The sequence below is a fragment of the Microtus oregoni genome, unplaced genomic scaffold, assembly GCF_018167655.1.
Source record: "Microtus oregoni isolate MIOR12 unplaced genomic scaffold, Mior012 000005F_ref0000423, whole genome shotgun sequence".
Classification (NCBI taxonomy): Eukaryota; Metazoa; Chordata; class Mammalia; order Rodentia; family Cricetidae; genus Microtus; species Microtus oregoni.
In genome coordinates, this window is record NW_024543064.1 from 38,668,294 (window position 1) to 38,695,424 (window position 27,131).

At 41.3% G+C, this 27,131-nt stretch overlaps 1 protein-coding gene across 1 annotated transcript in view; it reads left to right on the forward strand.

Annotated features, from left to right (window-relative positions):
* Positions 1-536: 536 nt before the first annotated feature.
* Elavl4 (ELAV like RNA binding protein 4) overlaps positions 537-27,131 on the forward strand; it is a 136,644-nt gene continuing 110,049 nt past the window's right edge. The window contains exon 1 of the mRNA XM_041651761.1: positions 537-655. Coding sequence (XP_041507695.1) covers positions 638-655 — 18 coding nt within the window. The 5' untranslated portion in view covers positions 537-637. The remainder of the gene's footprint in view (positions 656-27,131) is intronic.

The window sequence follows — 27,131 nt, forward strand, 5'->3', positions numbered from 1 at the left end:
AGGGTTGCTAACAAACATCTTTAACTGAAATCTGAGCGCACAAAAGTCTTAGGAACTGTATTTGTGTGTGGAGGGGGGTGCTACTGGGTTACTGATGTCAGTTGGTTCCTTTCCTCACTTTACTTGGGCAGACGGCGTCTTAACACAGCAAACAGCCTAACATAGCTTGAAGCATCCACTTAAGGTATCTACAGTCCTTGTCACAGAAATCCTTGTCACAGAGAGGGTTTTGTTTTGTTTTTCTAAGCATCTCAGTTAAGTCACATAAACACAGGGCCTGTCACAGCGTCTTGTCAAAGTTTGTCCAAATGGTGTTGATGTACTTAAACCGTGAAAAAGCTACCGCACTTACAATTCAAGCACAGCATAAGCCTCAGTATTGAAAAACTTGTTCATTTGACTTTCTAAGCATACAAACACTGCAAGGCCATCCCCTTAACCTTAAAGGGAACCAGCCGCTCTGGATGGGTCCTCCGCCTCCTCGTCCAGCGCCCCCTCGAGGCGGCGATAGGGATTGCGCAGCGGGCGGACGAGTGAGCGGCGCGGGACCCAGCGCGAAGTGACTGGGCCGAGGTCCTCGGGCCCGCCGCGCCCGCCTGGCCACCACCGCCGCCCTCCGGACCCCGTCTCCGCGAAGATGCGACTCCAGAACCAGGTAGCACAACCCGAGCGCCCGCAGCGCGCCCCCAACGCCCCGCCCACCCGCCGTCACCAGCCCCGGCTCCCGCCGGCCACGTGGTCGCCGCGGGCCTGGGGACCGCGCATCCCTGACCCCACGCCCGGGCTCGGTAGTCTCTTCCAACTCCGTTCCGAGGGCTCCGGGCCACGCCCCACTGTCCCCTTGACTTCCGCCAGAGAGGACCTCTGAAATTTGGGTGGGTGCGTCCCCTCACCTGGTACCCAGACAAATCACCCGGCAGCGACTAGCGCCACTCCCCGCCACCGGGTGGCTTTGCTAAGCTAGTGGCGCCAAAAAGTCCGGCCCCAAGGTGCAGGGCGCTCGAGCGCGGGTTCTCAGGGGGACCTCAGCCTTTGGGACTCTCGTTAATTGTCACACCGGGAGGCATGCACCAGATTACAGCCGCTACAGCCCCGGGACTTTTGTTTCTAGATCAGACGGAGTGGACACTTATGTTGCCCTAAGCAGTGCTCGCTTTAAGGGGGAAAAGAGGCTCACATGTGGGGTAGGGTAGCCGTGTGTTGTCAGGGTCTCTCTTTGGACTGGAGGTTGTCAGACATTTAAGATCTAGTAAACCCGAGTTCAGTAGTCGTGAACCTGCGAAAGTGGCACAGCTTCCCCTCCCCCGTCTTATGTTAAGGGACTTGGGAAGGCCACAGGAGAAAGGAGGGGGGACTTCTAGAAAGCAGCTCCAGGTTTGGGGGGAAATGAGTCATATTGATTCCCAAGCTGTTAGCCAATACTGTTCATGGGCAATAATTCTCATAAAATCTTCCCTCTGAGGGCTTAAATGCCCGCCTCCACAATGGTTTGTCGTGAGCGTGATGGATTCCTAAAAGCCCATCCGAGTTCCTTACCCTGGCTGCCTTGATTTTTGTAAAGCATTGCCCTCGCATTACCCTCCTGTGCTCGTCTGCCTGGCTTTTCATATTTTATAATACTTGCAAATTGACACTGAACAAGCTTTAACCTCAGTCATTTCAGAATAAGTTTGATGTTTTAGGTGAGATGTGAATGGAGCTCCTTTCATGAGGAAGTAGTCTGTGTGAAGTGTTTTGTAAATGTGAGTGGGTTGAATTTAAAACACTGAATAAAATTAATGTAACAAGGAATCAAAAGGTTCAATCCAGATGTTTCCCTTCCTGCTTCCGCAACAAAATGACAGTAGAGAGCTCACCGCACCTTACCTGGTAGCTCTCTGCCCGGGTGACCTGTGGCACTGCAGTTGAACTCCTACTGAGACATCAAAGCACTTAACCAAATCCCTTGGGGCTGATAAGGTTGTGACCCACCTGCTTCTATGAAGGATTTCCCCCATTTTCTAACTACTCAGGAAATAGACCAGGGATTTACATGCAGCCTTTCTTTCAGAGAACTCCTAAGTAATCCTCTTTAGTTACCTTTTGTATTAGCCTGGATTGCTGCTTGTTAAGGTGCTCTGATGTGGAATTCAGTCAAGGTAGGGTTATGAGTTAGATCACTCAGCCTCTAACTCCTCTGGTTAGTGTGTGTTCGGAGTTAACAGAGACCCCTCAGAAGCTTTTCATGTGTGTGTTTGCAGTCCTGGAGTTTGAAGCGCCGCCTCATTCCATGCTAGACAAGCACTTTACTAAGCACTCAGCTACGTTCAGCTCCACCCTTCTTTATAGTTTGATTGTTTGGTTTTGAGACAGGTGTCCTCACCCAGTGTGGCCTGCAGTCCCGTGTGGGTTTGTGATCCCCAGGTTATGAGCACTAGACTGCTCCCTAACATTTATAGAGGCTATACTTTTGAATAAGGGATTTTGACTCTGATATTCATGGTGCAGGTCTGATATCATCCATTGCTCAGTGGTTATAGGACTTTGCATAATTAACACCTTGATCCTCTTTTTTTTATTATTTTCCCTCAGTCTATTCATTAACTGGGGCATAAAGTTGGGTATAATACAGATCTTACAAAGGTGATCTGAGAATTAATTGGAATACCATACATTAAATCTTAGGTAGAAATAATAATAAAAGCACTAAAAAGTTCCTGTCAATTTTGATGGAAATTTCTACTCTATTCTGTAGCTGGGAGCTTTTCTGTATCCTGCCCAGTCCCTCATTGCTTATAAAATAATCATTTGTAGGCTTAATATTAATTATAATTGTTTGGCTGATGACTCAGGAATATTACTGGCTAGCTCTTACATTTAAATTAATCCAGTTCTGTTAGTTTATATTTTACCAGGAGGCTCGTGGTTTGTCACCTCCTGTAGCTGCTGTCATCTCTCTTGACTCTGCGATCTTTCTCCCCATATCTCTGCTTGGTTTTCCTAAAACCTAGTTTTATTCTACCCCGCCATTGGCCAAAGCAGCTTTGTTCATCAACCAATGAAAGCAACATACAGAAGGACATCCCACATTACTATTCTTTAAAAATGGTTAAATTATGATAGAAACTACCTAGAAGGGAAAATATTGAATAGCAGTGTGTTTTAGAAAAAGTCTACCTTATAGAATTAACATGAATATTGGTTTGTTGAAAAGCAAGCCTCTGTGTCTGGAAATGTTGCTCACTGTAGAATTATTTATTCACCCATGGTATTTCATAACTGAGGCAGCCACAATCATTGTGAATTGTGATTTAGGATTAGGAACCGAAGTTTTAAATAGTGTTTGTCATTTTATGAACGGACTAAGGTCTCTAGGTGACATAATGAATGCTTTACAATGGATGACTTTAAAAGGGGGGCCATTTATCTCCACATAGTTATGGTTGTGAGAAGTTCAAGATTGTGATATTAGCAGAGTTTTTAGGAAGTTTCTTTCCCAGGACTATGGATAATCATCTTCTGTGTCTTTCCATAAGTCTCTCTTCTAATCTCTACACTTTTAAAGAAACACATCTTATTTGATTAAGGCTCACAGATATGACTCACTTCATCTTTTGATTTCCTTAAAGGCTATTATTTCAAAATCCAGTCACATTCTAAGTGATCGGAGGTTCTGTTCATTCTACTTGTGAATTTTTAAGGAACACAGTTACCTATTACACATGATGTAAGAATTTACTAAAAAGCTAGATTGGCTCTTTTGAAATAGTTCAGCATGTAATATATAAGATAGGTCACATGTTGATCCTAGTTTTGAAGCAGTTCAATTTTATTTTAAATGTAGTTTGTTGCTACAGAGAGAGACCCTAAAATATTTATCATGTGTTAAAATGTGCATGTACACAAACACATATAAACATACACGTTTACATATGACACTAATTACAACTGAAGCAGAGCTGGGAACATTATCCAAACTGAGTTCAATTCCATGACTAAGTCCATTAACAACCGTGTCCTTCATTGATAGAGAAAGATGGCCATGCAGTGATGTCATAATCTTTCTGGCCATGTCATGACAACAGAAAGTTTGACTTTCTAATAAGAAACCATTTGCCTTTTGGTAGTTTCATATCAAGTTGTCATGTGAACTCCTAATTTGACTTTCCATTTATCTCTGCAACACTTGAATGCCCGGGGCCTTTCAAGGCCAGAAGAGGATGTCAACACCTCTGAAACCAGAGTTACAGAGTTATGGGCTGCCAGGTGAGTACAGGGACTCAAACCCTGGTCCTATGGAAAAGCAGGAAATGCTCTTAATTGCCGAGCCTTCTGTCTGGTCCCAATTACAAACTCTTATGGTCTATAGTGCTGATTTATGCTTAATCTCATGTTTCCTTTAGTAGAATGAAATACAAGAAAGAGGTGGGGAGAGCTATCTACCTGGCTGGCTTCTGGTTTGGTTAATATGATGCGCAGAGGCCACACCCCTGTCTATTCTACAGTTAGAGCTTTTCTCTTCAGATTTGCTCAAGGTCTTGGGCTTGAAGTTTCCCTTGTGGTCAGCCCCAATGTCTTTCATCGTCCTTTCTTGATTTTTTTTTCACTGAATATTGTTCAAAGTCACTTTTGGAATGTGCCTTTTGTTGAAATCCTATCACATAGCTTCTTAAAAATGACAACCTAGAGAAGTTGGGCAATTTGTCCAAGAATTGAAGTGTGGTAAATGACAGGGTATGGGCTTGAATCCTGTTTTGGTGACTCATAGGCATAATTGATTCTGAGTGTTCCACAGAGAAACCTGTCCCAAATAGATACTATTGAAAAAAATCCTTGCAACTCTGATCCAAAAATACATTTATTTTATAAATATCCTATATACAAGTATATTGGGTGAAATAATATTCATTTGTATTTTTTTAAGTATAGAAGCTTTTTGTAAAGAGTAGAGCTCTTTATAGGTGTCATTTGTCATCTTACCCCAAATGCAACATGACATCTCTCCAAAAGAGAAGCAGGGAAGTCAAGTCAGGACTCGTGACTGCAGCTTTTGGTTATTCACAGAAGTGAATTGTTAGATCCACTGAATAGTTAGTAATCTGTGAGTTTCCTTTTTCAAGACTCACTGCTGGGCTACCGCAAAATCCTCTTTACTCTGTACTACTTTCAAATCCTTTTCCTTCGGTTTGATCACCAGTAGTCAATACTATCTCTAAAACACAGTTCTGACCTCCTTATTTCCTTGGACCCCACTATCCACAGGATGATGTCCAAGCATATTTATTTGCCTTCCTTTATCCATCTTTACCCTTGTATTAACCTTATGGCATGGCATTTTCTGCCATTCAAATATTATATTTGTTCCAGTGTTAAATTGTTTACAGTTTGGAAAGCCTGCTTTTTATCTGCTTTTGCCTTTTTAAATTTCACCTATAATATCTTCATTCTTACTCCTAGCCCTGCCATCTGTTAAAGAGTACTTATCTGATGTGGGATTCCCCTCTGTATGCTGTGAATATGTTTTATTGTCATTGGTTAATAAAGAAGCTGCTTTCTGCCAATAGCTTAACAGAGGGCAGCTAGGTAGGAAATCTGAGCAGAGATGTAGAGAGAGAAGAGAGTAGACAGAGTCAAGGAGACACCATGTAGCCACCAGAGAAGAAGGACACGAGTCGCCAGCCGGCATCTTGCTGGTAAACCACGAGCCTTGTGGTGAAATATAAAATAATAGGAATAGGTTAAATTAAGATATAAGAGCTAGCTAGAAATATAGATAGGCTAATAGACCAAGCAGTGCTATAATAATACAGTTTCTGTGTGATTTTTTTGGGGTCTGGACGAAATGAACAAACAGTCTCCACCAACACCTATCTTCCATGGTTCTGTTGAAAAAAAAAATCACATAAAGTCTTTTGGTCCTTTTAGCCCTTAGGCAGAGTTGACAGAGATGGAGGAAGGCACTCAGGTCCTTGAGGACAGAAACTGGGTCTTATTAGTCATTGTATCCCCTAGAGTTCCAGGCCCCTCGTCCTGTACTAGGTCCTGAGCTCTACAGTTAGTGGATAATTACTAAATTATTTGTTGAGCAAAGATATCAGTTTGAGTCTAACAAAGCCTATACAAGAAGAGTTACAAGTTTTTTTTAAATGGTTTTAATTAAAAACAAGGAAGGTTGGCCAGAAAAGAGAGTTTAAAAGTATAATAATTCTGAGCACTCATAAGCTAGCAAGTCCTCTACATAAGGGAGTCTATGCCATGAAGACATGTGTTTGTTGCTGAAGACCAGAATAGGACTCTGTACCACTCCCGGCTTCCTGTCTACCCTGTAGTTTATTTGTGTTTGCTTGCTCTGCTGGCTGCTATTAGAAAGAATTTTTATTTCTTCCTAAAGTTGACCACCCTCTCCCCACGTATCTGATGCATCCTTTCAGGTTTCACACCATGCATGTTTAGACAAAGATCGGCCAGAAAGCAGCTGTTTTGAGGGGCTTAATAGGGGTATTTGTAGTTAGCACCCTGGAAGGAAGACCCTGGTCATAAATGTACTAACAAAATTCATACTCCATGTTTGTTTCTCCACAAGAGTTTCTCTATTTAGTGGATGGTCACTTTTGAGAGGAACATGAGTTCCCACAATAACACCCACAATAACACCCATCTTAGTTAGTTAGGGATTTTTATTGCTGTGATAAAATACCATGACTGTAACTACGCCGGTTCCATTCCACGCTCTACTCGATACACGCTATGGAAACTAGGCTGAAAAGTTAAAAACATACACACACAGATGTAGATAGACAGACAGACGGGGTCACAGGGACGTCCTTGAGACAAGAATGCCAAGAATGCCCGCTTTGTTGTGCTCAGGGGCAGCTTCTACAGGGCTCTGGCCACGCCCCAGCTCTCAGGATCTTTCAGCTGCAGACTCATCAGAACCCACTCCTCTGCCATCAGGGTCTTGTGCTCAGAGCAGCTGCAGGCTGCTCAGAGCAGAGGAAAACAAATTGTTTACAAGAAATTTAGGGTCTGGCAGTCTGCAGTCCCCAACACATGCCCAAAACCAAGTTGGAGAGGAAAAGGTTTATTTGGTGTTCATAACCTGGGTCACAGTCCATTGATGGAAGCCAAGGTTGGAACTCAAAGCAAAAACCTGGAGGCTGGAACTGAACTTAAAGCCAAAGAGGAATATGGCTTACTGTCTTGCTCTGCTTAACTCACCCAGTGTACTTTCTTATACACCCCAGGACCACATGCTTAGGGCTGGCACTACCACAGTGCACTTGGGCCTCACTAGTGAAGGAAATACCCTCCACAGACTTGCTTATAGGCCAGAGATATTTTCCCAGGTCAGATTCCCTCTTCCCAGGTATGTCTAAATAGGAGCCACGGTGCATCACCGTCTGCTTCCCTAGCTAATTCTGCGCAGTAGACGGCTTACTCTAATTCATAAGCCAAAGGACCAGCTTAACGAATTTGCCAACCAAAATGAGATAAGCAGCATGTAAACACTGCCACCGTAACCACAGAAAACCAGAGAGTCGGGCAAGATAGGGCGTGGAAGGAGAAAAGCCGAAATACTGAAATTTAAGAAATGCTTGTAAGTAGCAACTTTGTTACCTTTTGTTTGGGTATCACATTTTCATCTTTTCTCGTACAATTTCCCACACAGGAAGGGTGTTACAAAAGAAGCATAACAATGAAAGAATAGGAAAAGTTAAGAAGGAACTCTGAATTAATAATAATTCCAAGTCAATTCCTTTATTACTGTATTCTTGTTCCTGAATTCAATATCCTAGCTAATCTCATCACCATTCACCCAGCCCTAGGCAGAAGAATCTTGATGAATTATCACAGATTCAATCTTCTTCACTTCTGTTACTGGGTCCATAGATGTACCCAATTCCTGTAGTTATTGGTCCTTATGAAACTTACATTTTCTTAGGCATCATCTCTCTCTGATTCTCAGATAACATTTCTGAAGTGGAAATGTATTTTTCAGTCACCATTGGGAAGACAAACCAAAGTTAAACTTAGGAATAACTTGTGATCGGTTGTTATTGCCTTACGTGCATGAACACAAGGAAGCCAAGTATCGGTTTAGCTGCCGTGCTGAGTTTTTTGTGTTTGGGAGTCTAGCATGCAACTGGATTTTATCCTAAATATGGATCCCTGCTTGTTATTTAAAGCATCTTTAAAAAAATAGTCAAAAAGGGTATTAGAAAAATATTCTGTACCATTAATCACAGAGAAATACAAATCAAAACTATAGTGAGATATAATCTCATCTCCACTAGCAGGGCTGTAATAATTTTAAAAAACTAAACAAGTAAAAATAAGTATTGGTGAAGAAACCCTCATGTGATACTTGGAAAGTCTAATAGTGCAGTTGCTGTAGTAAGTTTTTCAGTCCCTCACAGCATAAATACAATATTATCAAATGATCTCCGTAATACTACTCCTAGGTAGATATTCAAAAGAATTCACAATTATTATTTGAGTTCAGGTGTAACATGTTCCTAGCAGCTCTACTTGCAAACGTCAAATTGGAAATAACCCCAATGACTATCAGTGGATGAATAGATAAACAAACTGATATTATTCAGTGACACAAAGGAATGGCGTTCTGACGTGTTCTATAGAAGGGACGAATCTTCAAGACGTGTGACAAAGGCTTGATGTAAAGGGTCCCAGATTGCATGTGACATTTATGCGGCACTTGGTACCTGGATCAGATAAATCCACACAGCCAGAAGGCAGATCAGCACTGGTCATAGGGAGAATACGTGGCTTGACTTCTGGAGTGAAGCGAGAGTTTTGGAACCAGATAAAGATGGTGTCTGTGCAATGATGTGAACATACTGACCGCCGCTGAATGGTTCACTTTAAAATGGTTAATTCTATGCAGTAGAAATTTCACCTCAGTTTTTAAAAGATTACACTGTGTCAGTTAAAAATAGAATACTCTTTCAAATCTCTTTATATAGATCCTGGAATTTTGGAGTTCTGAGGAGATTTGGTCTGCCCTTTTCATGTGTCATCAAAGAATGCCATTTGGGTACCTGGCCCCCTATATGTCAACAACTTGACTTACAGCAGACGCTGCACTGCTTTCTCCACACGCATAATTAAGGACAGGTGTGACCACATTTCCCCTCATCCGTTCAGGGTACGCCAGCATATCCCACTCAGGAATCTTGAGCCGTGTTGCCCTTTACATGAGGTGGTCGTGGGTGGAATCGGAACCAAGATCCAGAGCAGTGACTAAGGCCCCTAAAGCAGAAGCTGCCGCTGTGATGGTGTGGAGGCGGGCCTGGGCATTCTTCCACTGAGAAGGTACAAGATGGGGTCCTAAGGACTGCACTGCCACCTTTGGATTCACCTGCCAGAGTACTTCGCTGCTGTCTCCTGCTACAGCTCACACAGACTGCAGAACTTGGTGGCACAGTGGACTCTGGCTACTCCACTCTGAGTCCAGAGCCCAGCTTCCCCGTACCTTCTCTGTCACATGAAGAATGCTTGCACCACACTCCCTCAGAGCCTGCAAGTGTCTTAGGGTACCCAAACAGGATTAGTACACCTCAATGTACAATGTTTCCTGTTTCTCTTTTTGGAGAGAGGAAACATGAACACAAGTTTAATTATCAACAGAAAATAGCTCTATGCCTTAAAATACTCACCCAATACAGAAGACACCTCAGTCTCCCTTGGCATCTCTTGAGATCGTAATATCAGTCCTCAAATAAAAAGACCAACTTAAGCAGGACAGGTGATCTAGAGCAGAGTCCATATGATGCTCTGCCTAAATCTAGGTGACCGAAAGTGCTGGAGAAGATGTTTGAAATAATAGTTTATTTTTATTCATAAGGTTATGTACAACTTTACACTTCAAAATTGGAATTTTGGTTCAACTTGAATAGTAACTAATTTCTTTGCTAATTTTTGTTTATTTTGAGCATCCTCAGTGGGATCCAGACTCCTCTCTGGACAGGATACATTTATTGGGCAACTGCAGCAATGACTGAGCAGGGTTTCAGTGTGATATACTATATGCTGGCTATTTCTGCTCAATGTAGAGACACTTCTCATGAGAAATCTTAGTACCAGAACTCTCCACAGGGTTGGCCATGCTTTTATATGATCTGTACTGTTGTCTGAGACTACACTTCACAATTTCTATTTCTCTTCCCTTGCACTTTCTCAATCAAATAATAAATCTCTTTGGCTACTGATGGTCCCAGGGTCTGCTTCTGGGAAGATTCAGCTGCCAAAAGCAAAGACCATTAGTATCTCATTTTGTACATGTGGCAACCAAGACTGAGAACAGTAGTTAGAGACCTTTTGGCCAGATAAGAGTGCGTATTCTTTAGCATGTTCTTAACTATAATGGTACGTTGCCTGCCCATCCTAAAATTCTGTTTCATTCAATTATAGATCCCTTCTATTCCAGGAACTCTGCTTGGGTCTCAAAGATCCAAGTCTGGGGAAGCCAAGGAGTTACTGGAGATAGTTTCAATTTCTGCTCTAAGGCAACAGCGAGGAGGATGTCCTGAGAGCTTGGGGGGTAATTTGAGGAATTTCTTATTTCCTCCATTCCCGGCATGGACTACTGCCCCTCACAGCAATTCATCACACCCGTCTGGGTTGCCTGTTATATCCTCTGGCCTCTTGGAAAGTTAATTGAGTATGACTGCTCTATATTTTCATAGGAACCTCTGGACTTACCATACCGCACCTCCTTAGTGGATGTCTGGCCACCTATCCCTTGTTATCTGTGAGCCTGGTGCCTGTTTCATGCTTGTTAACTGAAGGAAGTGTTTTTGAATCTGTGAAGGGAAATGATTTAATTAGCCTGTTTATATACTAACTTAGAAGTCTGCGGCGCATGAACAGGAAAGAAATTTAGAGGTAACTGCATAGAAGGGAGGTGATGAAGGCAGATATAGTTTACCTTTTGCTTGAGAGCATCTGATGTTCTTTCTCACTGTCATTGGCAGACTTGGGTTCAGGGATGCTTTCCTGCCCCTTTAAAATCTTGGTTCAAACAGGGGCAAATGCTTTTTATCTTATTTTCAAAATGTGTATATGTGCATGTGTGTGTGTTGAACTGATATTTTTGTCCATACATATACACCTTCATACATACATCTGTTTGTTAAGTCTACTAACTTATTTATGGGGTGCCTTCCATGTACCAAGAAGAGTGATGAAAAAAAAAAAGTACAGTATGTTTGATATGGAGCTTTCATCTAGGCAGGGTTACTGGGTCTTAAACAAATACATCCCGAATGTCCTCAAGACCCCTCTAGTTCTTGCATCTTAGGTCTAGGCCTTTAAGTGGTTGTCCTTAACTCCAGTGTATATATTCTCCTATTTAGCAAAGGGCATGCTGTCAACTCTGCTCCTTTTCTAGATATCCCTGGGAATCCTCAAAGGCCTTTTTTTGCTCTTGAAATAAAACATCATTAGCATACGCTCAGTACTTCCATAAGCCATTTGTAAACGGTGAGTACAATTATTAGTATAGTATTCTTCTTTTGACTTACATCCTTGTCTTTCTTTTGCTTTCTTATAACATCCTGACTCTTGTCTGCTGTTGTTCTGTTGGCTTCTTTAAAGCACCTTTTCATGGTGCGACTGTCAGTGTTGGGACCACCTACATAATGTGACTGCTGGTTTATTAACGTCCTCTGCCCACTCTCTACAGATGGGTGTGTGGATAACAGCATCCATACTGACACACTTTGCTGAGCTCATCTCTCTGGCTAACTATCCTATTACCCAAAGCATTGATTCTTTTTCCTTCCTACTACGTGGGGTCTGTTGGCATCTTTTCTCCCTCATTATGTCAGATGTTTTCTTCTTCAAAGCCATTAGTTAGGTTTGGTCTTATGCATCGGCCTCCATGAGGATCCCATGGCATTGTGGCTTGGAGTCTTAGTGACAGAATTATTTTATTCTTTATCACATAACCTTTCTTTTCTCAGACTTCTCGGTGTGGGTGTCAATTAGAACCCTGGATTGTAGCTCGAATATAGGATCCCTTTCAACTTGGGCCACCAACCGTTTTCCTCCTTCATGGTGATATTCACCTTCCAGGATTCCTGATTTTCTTCTTTTCAACTTGAAATGACTTTTACACTAAAAGGTGAAGAAAAGGTAGAAATTAACCGATTAAGTGGGAATTAGCAGGTTTTAGTACACTACGGAAAGAGAAGAGGTCCAGTAAAAAGAACATCCTGTGGGGGTCGAGGAGGTCAGCAGGAGCATGGGCGTGCAAATGATGTGCCTAGGCACTGCAGACCCTGCACGCTGAACTTGCTACAAGGTGGAGTGTAGACTGAGGTGGCAAGAGGAACCCTTGGGAGGTTAGGTTTAGTTGGGTCAAGGAGATCTTACCTGAATATTGAAAATAGAAAGAAAATGAACCAAAAATGAAGCTGATTGAATTTGCACACATGCAGTCACACTGATTTCCCCTTGGCCTCCAAAGTGCTACACCACCAATCTCCAGTGTTTTCGTCGGCATTTTGCATAGCTTTCATTTCTTCGTTTTTTTCCATTGTTTTCTTGTGCTGACCCCATGGAACTGGTATGAGACTATCTGTTTTCTGAATTTTTTCTTTTGATTGGCATGACCCAGTGGTTAATTCAAAATTTTAGGATGTAATTTATCAACTCCTGTTGATTTTTAGATGTGTTAGAACTTTCACATGAATCTTTTTTGCCTATATATAAGAAATTGGCCTTGTCCAAATATGCTGGATTTAAATAGTTGCTGCATAGATGTCTTTAAGATATAATCACCATGACAACCTATAACAAAATCATATACCTATAACAACAGAAGACTGTTCCCATAGGAATTCTGCTACCCTGTGCATCCCTCATATTCTTTCCATTGGAAAGCCTTGCCAGGCAGATCCAAACCCATGTTTACTTTGCTTCTCCTTCAAATTCAGGATTATGACTGCTTATTCCATTCATTTGACAATTAGTAATAACCTCCTACATTTCATCTCTTATTTCAGAAAAGTGTTGATTAGTAATAGAGATATACTTAAAGGATTGTGTTGGTGGGTAGCTTCATCACTGTCAGCATCAAGTGTACTTATACAATAAACCTAGCTGATATATGTCAATCACTCAGTGTGGTATTGAGATACAGCCAAGGAATGCAGGAAGCACCAACCTGTTTCTAGTATAATGAGGCAAATGCTTGGCAATAAACATTTTCTTCTAAGAGTGCCTATAAAATCAAAAGAAAAAAAAGATAGTATAGGTAGAAAAGGTCATTTCATCATTATCAAGTATTATATACTATACATAAATGTATTATTGTTTTGTATGATTAGCAACATACTAGGTTTATTTATACTGATGTTACTGCAAACACAAGTTCTGTGTTTCACTGTATATAATATATATTATATATATGATACAGTGTCATTAAGCTATAGAGAATTTTCAGCTCTACTGCAGTCATAAAAGTCTGCCATCTTAACTGTGGCCCATCATTAATAAAAACATCACTGTGTGGTACAAGCCTATATGTTCTGTGCCTTTTTTGTGCATTCTAGTCCTGTATCCACAATAGCTTAAGTTAGTTCATGGCAGAGAATTTGAATTTAACTCCTTTGGAACTTCTAGAGCCAGTTCCAAACCTAGAGACAAAATGGGTGTTTGTTATGTTTCCTGAGTAGAATATTTGATTGGCAATGAAGCCAGAAGAAGGCATGGGGAACTTAAATTGGGTGAATGAAAATTGTTACTGCAATATTCCTGTACAGAATATAAATTGTTTATCTCAGGGTGTAGCCTCTAGGGTTATCAGATGTGACAATGAGCACAGAGAGACTCCTCACTCCCAGACTGGGGACACAGTCTCCCTGAGATTCACTCTCCTTTTATATTTTTCTTCTTTCAGAGACAGGTCATGTTGTAATAATCAGAAATTATTCTAAATACCAAATGACATAATGTATCAACAGATGAAGTCACAGTTGCTCTTACCATTTTTACAGAAATGGCCCTTTAAGATGTAACAATTGGAAATATAAGCAAGGTTAAAAGAAAGTATCTATCCTAGAGGAAACCAGAAATGATCCTTACTTGTTGGGTAAAGAAAATGTCGTGTTTCTTAAAGCAAAACGCCTGATTTCAATTTTGACCCTTTGTTTGTTAGTTAACACTGGAACAGGTTAGTCTAACCTCTGTGCACCTCAGAATGCAGATAAGATGAAGATAACATTTACTGCATCAATATTATTGTTAGAAGAGAACGTAGTCATTCCTGTAAAGGCCTTATTAGCACAATTCCAGACTCATGAGCACGGGCTCATGAACTAGAGGGGTGCTGTGTAACTAACCCCTCTAAAATGTGGTTTTGAACAGTGTATTTCTTATTCCTACGGGTATACACATCAGCTGAACTATTCACTCATTTACTTTAGGTTCTGGGGCATATAGACAACTCTGCTGATCTTGAATGGGTTGTCATATCTATGAGTGTGGCCTGCCTTCTTTCTTTCCTTCCTCTGTCCCTCCTCCTTTTCTCCCTCCTGCCCTCCCTTCCTCCCTGACTTCCTTCCTTTCAACTCCGTGATTTGTTTACCCCAAAGCTCCTGGGCTTCAAGAGACAGTGAAAATAAAAAAGAACAGACTCAGTGAGATTTCTACATAATCCATTTCTCAGAGGACACCACAAGGCTAGTCCCAAAGAAGGAATGAAGAAAAAGATGATGTCTTTTGGTAGAAATAAAAATGCAGTCACATTATAGAGGGACATGAACACAAGGCAGGGCAAAGATCACGGCCAGTTTTGTAGTTGATCCACCACAACACTCTTGCATTCCCTCAAGAAATAATAGAAACTGATATCCATATCATGATTTTCAGGTGACAAATTCATTTGACTTTTAACTACCAAGTCCTACAAGATATTGTGAGCTATTTTATAATATGGTAGATGCTATACTTAGAGATATGTCTCTAGGCTTACATTGATTGAAAGCACTTGAGTAATAAAGTTTCCTCACAAGTCTACTGTTCTTCTGATTATTCAAGGGTCTGTGCTATATACTTTTATGTTTTCCTGCTCTACAATATGCAGGAACATTGATACTGCAGTCTAAGCTCGCTGAAGCTTTGGTTTTCTATATCTAACAGTTTCTTGGCCTCATAGTTACTATATAGCTACTTTGACCTTGGTATGTTCAGATATTTAGCCAGATGTATAATTATTTATTTAAAATATAATTTTTAAAATTTATAGAAATTATAAAGTAAGCTGATAATAAGCATCCTGAAATACTTTAGAAATATGAAATACATGGAGTAGTCTGTGTCTGTGTCCTTCAGTGCCTAAAAATTTTAGAGACCCTGAAAATGCCTTGCTATTATTAAGATTCTCATGAAAATACTCTTGGAACAAAGGCTTTTCCCATTTGCCTTAATTGTGGACTGGTAAGTAGGGTCCGGAATATAAATTGGGCAGCCAGGGAACTTAGGAGATTTCAGAGTTTTTATTTAGGGTTTTAGTGATGCTACTAAATATAGCCTGTCCCATTTTCCCTTTTCCCTCAAACTGTCTCATTGATGTAACATGAAACCAAATAGAACAGTGCCGAACAGCTTGAAAGAGTGAATATCGTGTTGAAAAGGAATATCACAGTATCACCTGATAAAAATAGCTTGTACCCACAGCAAGCAGAGATGGATGCACTCTGGAAGAGTGTACCGTTTTTTGTTTGTTTCTTTAAGGTAGTATTCACTCAGCTTCTCATGAAGAAACGGGTAGTTTTTTGCAAAAGCCCTACCAAGTAAGAGATTGATGGCTGGGAAGAAAAGGAACCTATAAGCTTGGTGACCAAGTACCTAGTTCTTTTTTTAAAAAGCAACAATAATGTGGTTAAAATGGCACTACTTTTCTGTGCTACTGGTCAAATATGTGTTCATGAGGATCAAGATAGGGTGTTGATAAAGTCAAGATTAAGAAGACTGAAGAACTAGTAAGGACAAAATTTTATCATTTATTAAAGAGCTTTAACCAAGAGACCACATCATTTATTCATTCATCAGTCATTAATGAAGAAATGCTTTCCCTTAGGTCTCTGGAGAACATGAAGGTGAAATGGAGATAAGCTCTCAACCGTGTAGAGAAGACATACTTATTTGTATAAACATTACCACTTTTTTTTTTTTTATTTTTTATTTTTATTTTTCGAGACAGGGTTTCTCCGTAGCTTTTTTGGTTCCTGTCCAGGAACTAGCTCTTGTAGACCAGGCTGGCCTCGAACTCACAGAGATCCGCCTGCCTCTGCCTCCCGAGTGCTGGGATTAAAGGCGTGCGCCACCACCGCCCGGCTAAACATTACCACTTTTAAAGGGGAAATGAGATTAAAGGGTTATAAAGTGGTATGAAGTTCAGTGTTGGCATTCTAGAGATGAGGTTTCTAGTCCTGGAAGGAGCACAGATAGCAATCTATTTGGTCATTATATGAAACGGAGCAGTTTTCAGGCGTCATGCGGTGCTGTAGTGAAAGTACAGTAGTGTCGATGGGAACAGACTGGAGGAGATGATTATTTGATTATTTTAGGTGGGTAGGTAGGGATATGTGAAGATGGTGGGTGAGAAACAAAGGCCTTCCAGAAAGTAAAGACTAGACAGGACTACACATGTGAGAGCAAGCAGGGTGTTTGGTGAAGATCAGTAGCTGGGTTAGAGGTAGGGGAGGGGATAATAAGGCTCTGGATAGCTAGCAAAAGTCGAAATTCTTTCCTACTAAAGATGTGAAGAAGGAGAAAACTGGCACAACCTGAAATAACTGTCTAGAGGCTTCAGGGCACAAGTCTGAAAGTCTGGATATTTAATAGTATAGTGTAGAAGGACTTACGACATCATTTAACAGGCTGGTTACCTACCTGTGAAAAAGCTGTCATCCTTTTTGCTTGTCACACACTCTGGGATAAAGTCAGTGATAGTAAGTTCTGAGTTCCATTTCTGAATCTTACACATATCTGGTTGTGTGAAATCCCTGGATCTTCTTGCAGATATACAGCTGAGATGGCTATGGTTCGAATGGGAATCTGCAAATCGTTTCCAGCAAAGGATGACCTATTCTGTTTTGCCGTCCTTGTATGAAGTGGATTAGTAATGACAACCGTTCTTTCACTTGTAGGCGTCTTCTTTCTAGGATCCAGCTGGTTTTATTGGTGATAGACCTAATACCTAGTTTAAACAGGATATAGCAATCTAATTTCTCTTTCTTTCACTTAATCACAACCATTTATTTGTTTTAGAGTAAGTAATTTATCCATGATTTCACAGGTAGTAATCGCAGGCCCTTGTTTTGTATGCCCTACATTCTCTGACTTATATGAAACAGATTTTCCACTACATTGCCCTGTCTTATGTGAAACAGATTTCATTTCATGCAAGCTTTGTTTACATATCTCTGTGTCATATTTCAATTTCTTGAGCAGCAGCATCATTTTTCGTAGATAAGGGGACTGCAGCTGCTGAGATGATTGGGATACTTTACCAGCAATCTCCTGGTACCATAGCCCTTCTGGATCTCTCTAGCCACTGCCCCCTCAATGTTTCTATCTTTGATTACTTATAGCATTTATATACTGACCAGTGCTTCTCACAGTTCCCTCACTGCTTCTGGAATAGTCTGATGTGAGATGCCCCTCTGTGTGTGGTGAATATGTTTTATTACCATTGGCTAATAAAGAAGCTGTTTTGGTCTATGGCAGGGCAGAATATAGTTAGGTGGAAAAGCCAAACTAAATACAAGGAGAAAGAAGGCAGAGTCTTGGAGATGCCAGCAGCCACCAGAGAAGCAAGATATGAAATAACAAGACACAAACCTCACGGTGAAATATAGAATGATAGAAATGGGTTAATTTAAGTTGTAAGAGCTAATCTATCATAAGCCTGAGCTAATAGGCCAAAAAGTATGTAATTAATATTAAGCCTCTAAGTGGTTATTTTAAAAGCAGCTGTGGGACCAGGTGGGATGAGAAACCTCCAGTTACAATAGTCTTATCCCCCAAATGGGTTGTATATTATTCTAATCCAAAAGCTATATTAAAACAGAAGTTTTATTAGTCTTTTATCCAACACTAGGCGTGACTGAAAGGAAATTTACAGTGAGCTCCCTCAGAGCAGTGGCCAACAGTGTTATAAACTTAGCTTGCATTCCTAGATACCAGCTTCTAATCCAGAGTTGTTTCTCAATTTAGAATTCCTTAAATATATGCTCTTGAATCTCCTACACACTTGAATTTTTTCTTGACATCTCTGTTCACTAGTATTTCTCTGAATACCATCCGTGAGGTAAGGTCTGAAGCATATTTCTGCAATAATAGCTTCGTTTTAGGGTAGCGAATTATGGCAAGTACTTAAGTGAATTCACTGCATTGGATCAAACCTTTGAACACAGGCCGTCTAACTCCATAGCACAGCTTCCCCACCTAGCTACTAGACGGCTTTTGTAACTCTTCTCTAGGTTCACCAAACGTACAGGGGTCCCTCACAAGTTTTTGATATGTTTGTATGATGAGTTATGATGGTTTGTATGTATTGCCTCAGCATTTTAAATATTCCCATGTTCTTTCTGTTTGGGGGTAAGTTATTAATATCATCTATGAAACTCAACATTTTGTTTTTCCTCCTAGGCAGATTTGCTAAGTACAGAATTCTTGCTTAGAATGACTAGACTCTGCTGAAATCAATATATTTACCATCATTGTATTTGCCAGGCAATAGGAGTCCCTGTTTTCCCAAGCTTTCTTAGCATGCCTAATGGTGTTGGATGGAGAATATGTGAGTTCTAAATCATCATTACTGCAGTGGAGGAGACAGCAGTTCTTGAGCCGTGTCTCTGGGTTTCAGGAGAAGCATGAAATTACAAAGGCCGCAGAGGGCTAAACACTGCATTTACTTCCCTGAATTCTCCTTTGGCTCCTGCTCATTTACTGCTCTCTGAAAGTCAATTCTGGAATATGGTAAGAGGCCCATGGACTCATCTGTGGGACTCCCTTGCCCATCATTTTAATTTTCCTTTTAATTAGCCTGCACTTTCATTTGGTAGTAAGACTGTGGAGCATAAAAACCCCACTGTTAAATGGTGAGGTTTCAGAGGACAGAGAAAGTTACATAACCTTTTAGGCCCCAATGCCTTTCTCTATAAATACTGAAAACTCCATAGGACTGTTAGTGGACCAACTAAGGCTTAAATTTCTAACATGTCTTGCAGTATCCAGCATTGTCTGAGCCAGCTTGGCTTTCACACCTAAGCTGGGGTTACGGTGGACCCAAATTTGACTCCTAGTTTCTGTACTTGAATAAACTTTCAAGTGTCAACCTTCACTCATCACCTCCAGCTTCGCTGGCCCTCTTGCTCTGCTTCTTAGATCCCCAGCTGAGTGCTTGACATTGTCTATTCAATTTGCACCTCCAAGCCAGCCTGAAGGTCTTCTTCACTGGGTACACACAGGCTGTGGCTGGAGGATCCCTGCATATAACTCTTCCCCACTACCAGACATCTCCTCTCACTTCCTGATTCTTTGTATACCCCATCCTGCTGCAATTTCCTTACACTACTCCCTATTATCCACAGGTACTTTAGTTCCTATTGCTTATTCTTACTTGAAATTGAAGTCCATGAGGAAAAAGACCTCATCTCTCTAGTATCTTTGCATCTCCAGCCCTACAATTCTGCCTGTAAATGACACAATCCATTCTACAAAAGATGGATAGGATTCTTTTTTTTTTTTTTTTTTTTGGTTTTTTGAGACAGGGTTTTTCTGTGGTTTTGGAGCCTGTCCTGGAACTAGCTCTTGTAGACCAGGCTGGTCTCGAACTCACAGAGATCCGCCTGCCTCTGCCTCCCGAGTGCTGGGATTAAAGGCGTGCGCCACCACCGCCCGGCTTGGATAGGATTCTTAATATTAACTTTGCACCAACCGTTTCTTCCTGGGTTATACACCTCTTTTTTTTTTATTTTTTTATTTTTATTTTTTTTGTTTTTTTTTTTGTTTGTTTGTTTTTTCGAGACAGGGTTTCTCTGTGGTTTTGGAGCCTGTCCTGGAACTAGCTCTTGTAGACCAGGCTGGTCTCGAACTCACAGAGATCCGCCTGCCTCTGCCTCCCGAGTGCTGGGATTAAAGGCATGCGCCACCACTGCCCGGCTTGGATAGGATTCTTAATATTAACTTTGCACCAACCGTTTCTTCCTGGGTTATTTATACACCTCTTTTTTTAAAAAAAAAACTAATTTAGATGATTGAAGTTTATTCAAGTACAGAGACTAGGAGTCAAATTCGGGTCCACTGTGAGTATAGCTTCCTAGCAGACTAGGAATTGTTTGTGTAGGAATTGTTAGGTGCAAGCTTAGCACTGGCTGGAGATCTTGAGAAAAGTAGAAAAAATATAAAATAAAATGAGAGCTGAATCTTAGTACACCAAGAGATCACCAAGAGCTTTGTCTGGGCCTCATGGGGCCTATTTCCAAACAAGAGACACAAAGAGTACCAAATGACCTGTTATTAATGTGGCTGATCAAGTTCCTGCTGCGCACTTCAGTTTGTCTGTAGAGTGAGGTCTGTAAGTGGAGAAGGCTGATGAGGAAGGACTTTCCCACTTCCCACATAAGGGTTGTTGTAAAATTGTCGAGAGAATGTATGCAATAACAGTTTGTGTCAAGTGGCATTCACATGAATTGATATAAATGCATATAAAGTGTTTGGCACTCAGTAAGTAGTCAACAAATGGTACCTATTTTTACTATTTGTATTAACGCCATTAAACAACTTGGAAATCATTTGAAACACTCATAAAGATTTGGATGTCTTGGGAATGTTAATGATTCATTTTCCTCGTCTTCTCCCTTTTGCGTTTATAAGTATGAGAAGGCCCTTGAGTATCGTGATTAAGAATCTACACTCTGGAGAGAGAGAGAAATGAGTTGATGTCCTGAAGTGAATGAATAAATGAATAAGCAAAGGGAGTAAGGACAAAACCCAATCTTAGCCCAAGTAAGCTTCAGTTTCTTTTTTTTCTCCACCCAAAGCTGTGCCAGCACTTTGAAGGAAGCACTGTGCAAAAATGACGGTGGGGAGAGAACAGAGATTGTGACTAGGATAGGTAAATACATCACGTACCCTCTGTGTGAACGTGAGCCTCCTCATCTTTCTTCCCTAGCGGAGATGAGCGTACTTGGTCCATACGGTCCCCCTGGTTGTTCTGTCATGTTATGAAACAGAAAGATGCCCATCTTTCTTAAAGCCCCTCACCATTCTTACTAGTAATGATTTACATGTGGCTTAGAAAAGTCCAATCTTTACACATGTCACTCAAACCAGTTAACTAATACAGAGCGTAGTCAGGAGACAGGTCCTTGTCTCAGCAGTTATATGGATGCACCGTGAAGGTCCTTCACATCTGAGGCCTTTGTACATGTCGGCAATTATGTAAGTAATAATCTTGCTACAAAGATTGAATACTTGATAAATGCCAAGCCTTATGCTCACTCTTTCCACAATTCTAGTAGATGCAGGTACACTACTTATCCTTACTTTGTATGCTTGGGAACTGAGGTCTTGAGAGAGAACCACTTCGAAGTACCATAACTAGAGGGTTGAGGAACTGGGACAGTAGCTGAAGTCATTTAACGCTAGAGCCTATCTTGGGTCATCACTGTAAATTTTTCTATCTTCTCCTCCAGCTGTGAACTCTTTGGGGACAAAAAGATGGTTCTCATTCACCTTTGCTAGGCTCTGTACCTGCTCAGTCAGTACAGTAGTGACAATTTGAAATCTGAATGGTTGGTTGCTGTTCACACCTGTTTCTAGAGTTGTGAGGTAGAAACATACCTTTACGTGTGCGTTCTACTCAGCCTATGCCCAGGCACAGTCTCCCGTGAACCTCACAGCATCTCACAATGCCTAACAGTGGCCTTGTGCATATCTACAGAGAAAGGGACATTCTGCCAGACCTTCATAGTAGGTAGTCAAATTAGAATATAAATTCAAATCTTCAACTTGATTTTTGGCCATTTTTCTTCCTATGTATATTTAAACTTAAGTAATTATTATATAGATAGAAGCAATGATATTTGACTTATTCTCTTTTATTATTAAAAAAGACACCTTAAGTATGAGGCAAGAACTATTTTATTCTTTAGCACAGGCACAAATGCTCTATTGATCTTTTTAAGACAAAGTAACAGAAAACCTGTGCTTCCTTTTTGTAAAAAAATCATTATTGCTGGATGTTATGGTCTGTACCATGCTAAATAGAGAATCTACCTAAAATACTTTGCAGAACCATTTCAGCGCAAAGTCAATAATATACATAAAATATTTATGAAAAAATGAATTAAGGACAAAACAACTCCTTACCTTTTAGTAGCCACATATACACAAAACATACACATATAAAACATTAACATGGAATGTTAATGCATAGTCATCCACTAGTTTGAGATGTAGTGGTTTTTAATGTAAATGAGCCAACCACCAAGAACCTCATCTAGATATAAGGGAGCCATAAATAACTAGAGGGGCAAGGGGCAAAGATCCAAAGAGCTTAGAGAGGTGAAAGTCTAAGATGAGAACCTGTAAACACTACAAGCGCAGGACTTAGAGGTGAGATGTCTATCGATGTCTCCAGTAGGTATTCGGACCTCTTTTATGGACCATTTGAAAGAGACTGAGAGTTGGTGTTTTGGTTAGGCAGAGCTGTAGGAATGCTGGGTCCCCAGCTTGGTAGGTAATGCAGGATGAGTTAATTTCATGGCCAGCAGTCCAGTTATTTTGTGAGGTCTTACTGGTAAAGTTCAAGACCAAAGGTCTTTGAATTGTAGCTGATTGCGTGATACTCTACTAGTTTGTGGCTGACGCCCAGTCAGGTACCTCTATCATGTAGAACATGTTCTGTAACTATTTATATTTTTATTTTATGTGTATGGATGTTTTGTCTGCATGTATGTCTGTGTACTACATGCATGCCATGCCCATAGAGACTAGGTGAGGGTATTGGATACCCAGAAACTGGATGGTTTTGTGAGCTTCCATGTTGGTACTAGGAATCAAGCCCAGTTCCTCTGGAAGAACAGTCAGTGCTCCTAGCCCCTGAGTCGTCTCTCCTGCCCAACTACTTATATTTTCAGGCTCATCTAAGATGTAAGTTCTTTGAGAAACTAATCTCCAGCCAATTCATTATTTTAAACCTCCGTGTTGTGTACATTACAGAATAGGCACTCTTTAACTTCTTATCAAATGTACTAAATGATAGTTCAACATTCGCAGAAAGATCAGGCATACACCTCGTACAATAGCAGTGGCAATAACTGCTCCTGTTCATTGTGCACCTCACAGCCACAAATCATACTGCCCACCATTCTGATTCTAATCTTCTTTTTGATTATATGGCAGGCCTTGTGATGGCTCAGGGCTTCCAAGGGATGAAAAGGACCTAGTCTGTCACTTTGAGCAGCTTTCCCAAAACATAAAGGGCATTCTGGTGAGCTTGGTGCTACTTGAGTGGAGGGAACTCAAGTGCAGGGCCTTGAAAACCTTGGGGGAAAAGAGCATACTTAAACTAACTCTTAGGAATAAACTGGGAATTTTCTAGATGATGATGATGAGGATGTAAGAGAGCAGATCGGTGTAGGCACAAGAGGCGACAGAAGCAGAGATAAAGAGATACCTCGCTGTGTCATGGGTTTAAACTATGAGCACCTCACGTTCTGGTTCTGGGGATATAGCTATAAACAAGCTTATGGAACTTTTAATCTAGGGCATAGACGAACACATATAACAGTAAAGCCATAAACATCTGCCCATAGGTTATATTATTGCTATGAAGGAAAATAAAATGCAAAGAGAATGGGACATGATTTTAATTTGACCTTGTAAGGACAGACTTAATGGCATATCCAGGAAGAAAGGAAGGTGAAGTTGAAGTTTGTGCCAGACAGGAAGCACCAAGGAAGATTATGGTATGATGGCAGGATGGGAGGCTAACATGGAGACAGGTGAAAGTAGATCATACAGTCCCAATAGGTGTCATTTTAGGAAAATTCATTGGCTATTTCAGGCTGGCATAGGAAACATAACCCTCCAGCTTCAGCCTCCCAGTGCTGGGATTACAAATGTGACCACATGTAGACCTGTGAGCCTTTAGCCCTCTTCCAAATGAAGTAGACATCATAAGAAAGAGGGCCATGGAGAATGGGGACAGTTCAGAGAGTGGCTGGGTTGAAAGTTATTTAGAAGCTATAGGTCTGATTCATGTTAACTATTTATGGTGAATGAAAGTGAAAGCAGCTGGACAAGGGAAAGAATCCTTGACGTGGATGAGAGGTAATTAGTAACCTATACAACCTGTCTCTGCCCTTCATCTGTGAGATCAGAAAGGTGGGAACTGTCGAGGGTCTCCTGAGGAACACAGATATGTGGGGGAGAGGTAGGAAATTGGGAAGGAGGAAAGGAAGGAAGGAGAGAAGGAAAAAGGGGAGATATTTGCTGTAAGAAACAGGATGACAGGCTATAGAGGCTGACAAATCCCAGAGTCTGTAGTCATTAAGATAGAAACCCAGAAGGACTGGCAGTTTATTCCTTCTCTAATGTTAGCTGACTTGGCACCCAGAAGGGGCTGTTGTTTTAGTTCAAGCCTGAAGCAGAAAAGAACCAATGCCCTGGCATAAGATACTTAGGCAAGAAATGTTCACTCTCAGACTTTCAACTGATTTGTCGCAGCCCCAAATCCCCCTGATTTCTTGATTCAAATGCTATTTTTACCTAAAACATATCCCCAGATGTGCCCAAAGTGTTTAACCAGATATGTAGATATGTGGACACTCGGTGGTCCAGGCAGGTTGACATGGAAGTGAACCATCCTGCCTGTCATGTTGTGGCAGAGGACCTAGATGAGCTGTAAAATGCTGTACAAATTGGAGGGCACATCGCCATCGATTAGAAAAGGAAGGTTAGTCATTGAGGACAGCAGCTTACTCCATCCAGCACTTCTTCTTTCCCAGATGCTACTGTCATTTCACTTACCATATCCGACTTCACCCTCACGGTAATCTTATCCCTTCCTTCAGGCTGCCTCCATTTGAATCCTAGCCCCGTCCATAGCTTTCATCAACTTAGAGACAAATCACCGAGTCACTTTCTTCAGTTTCTATTGCCTCAGTTTCCTCTTCTATGAAATGGGGTTAAAATTATAAAGTTAGAACACTGCCTGACTATATACATAATGTCTTAGTTACTTTTATGTTGCTATGGTTAAGACACCTTGACCATGAGATTTCTGTCCGGTGCTCCCATGTGGGTCCAAATCAGGAGCAGAAGGAGACGGAGCACGAGCAAGGAACTCAGGACCACGAGGGGTGCACCCACACACTAAGACAATGGGGATATTCTATTGGGATCTCACCAAGGCCAGCTGGCCTAGGTCTGAAAAAGCATGGGATAAATCTGGACTAGCTGAACATAGCGGACAATGAGGAATACTGAGAATTCAAGAACAATTGCAGTGGGTTTTTGATCCTACTGCACGTACTGGCTTTGTGGGAGCCTAGGCAGTTTGGATGCTCACCTTACGAGACCTGGAAAGAGGTGGGCAGTCCTTGGGCTTCCCACAGGTCAGGGAACCCTGATTGCTCTTCTAGCAGATGAAGGAGGGGGACTTGATCGGGGGAGGGGGAGGGAAATGGGAAGCAGTTGCGGGGACGAGGCAGAAATCCTTAATAAATAAATAAATTTAAATAAAAAAAAAGACACCTTGACCAAGGAAACTTACAGAAGAAAGAGTTTATTTGGGACTTAGAGTTTTAGAGAGTTAGAATCCATGACCATCATTTCAGAGAGTATGGCAGATGAGATGGCAGACAGGCATGGTGCTGAGCAATAGCTGAAAGCTCACATCTTGAGACACAACCATAAGGCACAGAGAGTGCTGACTGTAATGGTATGGGCTTTTGAAACCTCAAAGCCTGTTCCCAAGTGACACATCCCTTCCAGCAAGAATCCTTAACAAGATTCCACACCGTAGAATTCTTCCCAAACAGTTCTGCCAACTAGAGACCAAATACTCAAACAATGCCCTATGTGGGGCATTCTTAATCAAATCACCACATTGCACTCCTTGGACCCCTCCCCCAGAGTACTTAGAACATTACCTGGCATCATTTACTGTGTGTGTGTGTGTGTGTGTGTGTGTGTGTGTGTGTGTGTGTGTGTACATATGTCTGTGGTAATGGTAGTGATGGTAGCTACGATGGTAATTTCATAAAAAGCATACACATGCTCTTGGGCAGCAGTTACAGGCACAAAACAGCCACAAATAAGAAAGAATGGAGTGAGGAGTGGAGAACCATGAAGCATTCTCTTAATGTCAAGGCATTATGAGCTAGAATTTATAAAGTACTGCTTGTTTCACAGACTCCTGTCTTTTCTTTGACCCCTGGGCTGCCATATGCAAGGCTGTATAATGAGTATTTTAGGAGTAGTTCTCTTAACAAGCATGCTCACCCAGCAGTCCCTATTACAGATGCCAGAATCCAAGCCCACTTACAAGGCAAACTCTCCAGGGAGAAACTGGGACTCAACAAAGAGGTTCGAGGTCTTACCTTAAAGCCAAGATGTTCCTTTGATTTCTATCAAACAGCCTCAAGATTTCCGAGAGAATGGATCAGCCAGTCCACTTCACAACCTATCAGCACTGACCCCTTGTGGATGGAATTGCTCACTCGTCTGTAGCAGAGATCAAGCAAATAAAGGGGATTAGGTCTGGTATTCCATGAAGTCTCCAGGAATATCTTTTTCAGGGACCTCCTAATGCAAATCACATATCCTAGTGATTTCATTATTCCCTTCCTCCTCCACCTTCATACCTATCATATGTGCTCCTGAACGCAGCCATTCCAGTTATGACTGTGTTTTTGTGTTGCTCACTCCATTGTGAGCTCAGACAAGTTAGGCCTTATTCCTCTTGCATTGCCTGCTACCCTAAAATACTGGCTTCCCCTGAGTGGCGTCTTCCAGAACTGAGATACAGTCAAATAATAAATTCTGGGAAATTAATTTACTTAAGGTGGTCAGTATCCCGCCTTTAAAGGTGAAATGAAGGGCAGGAA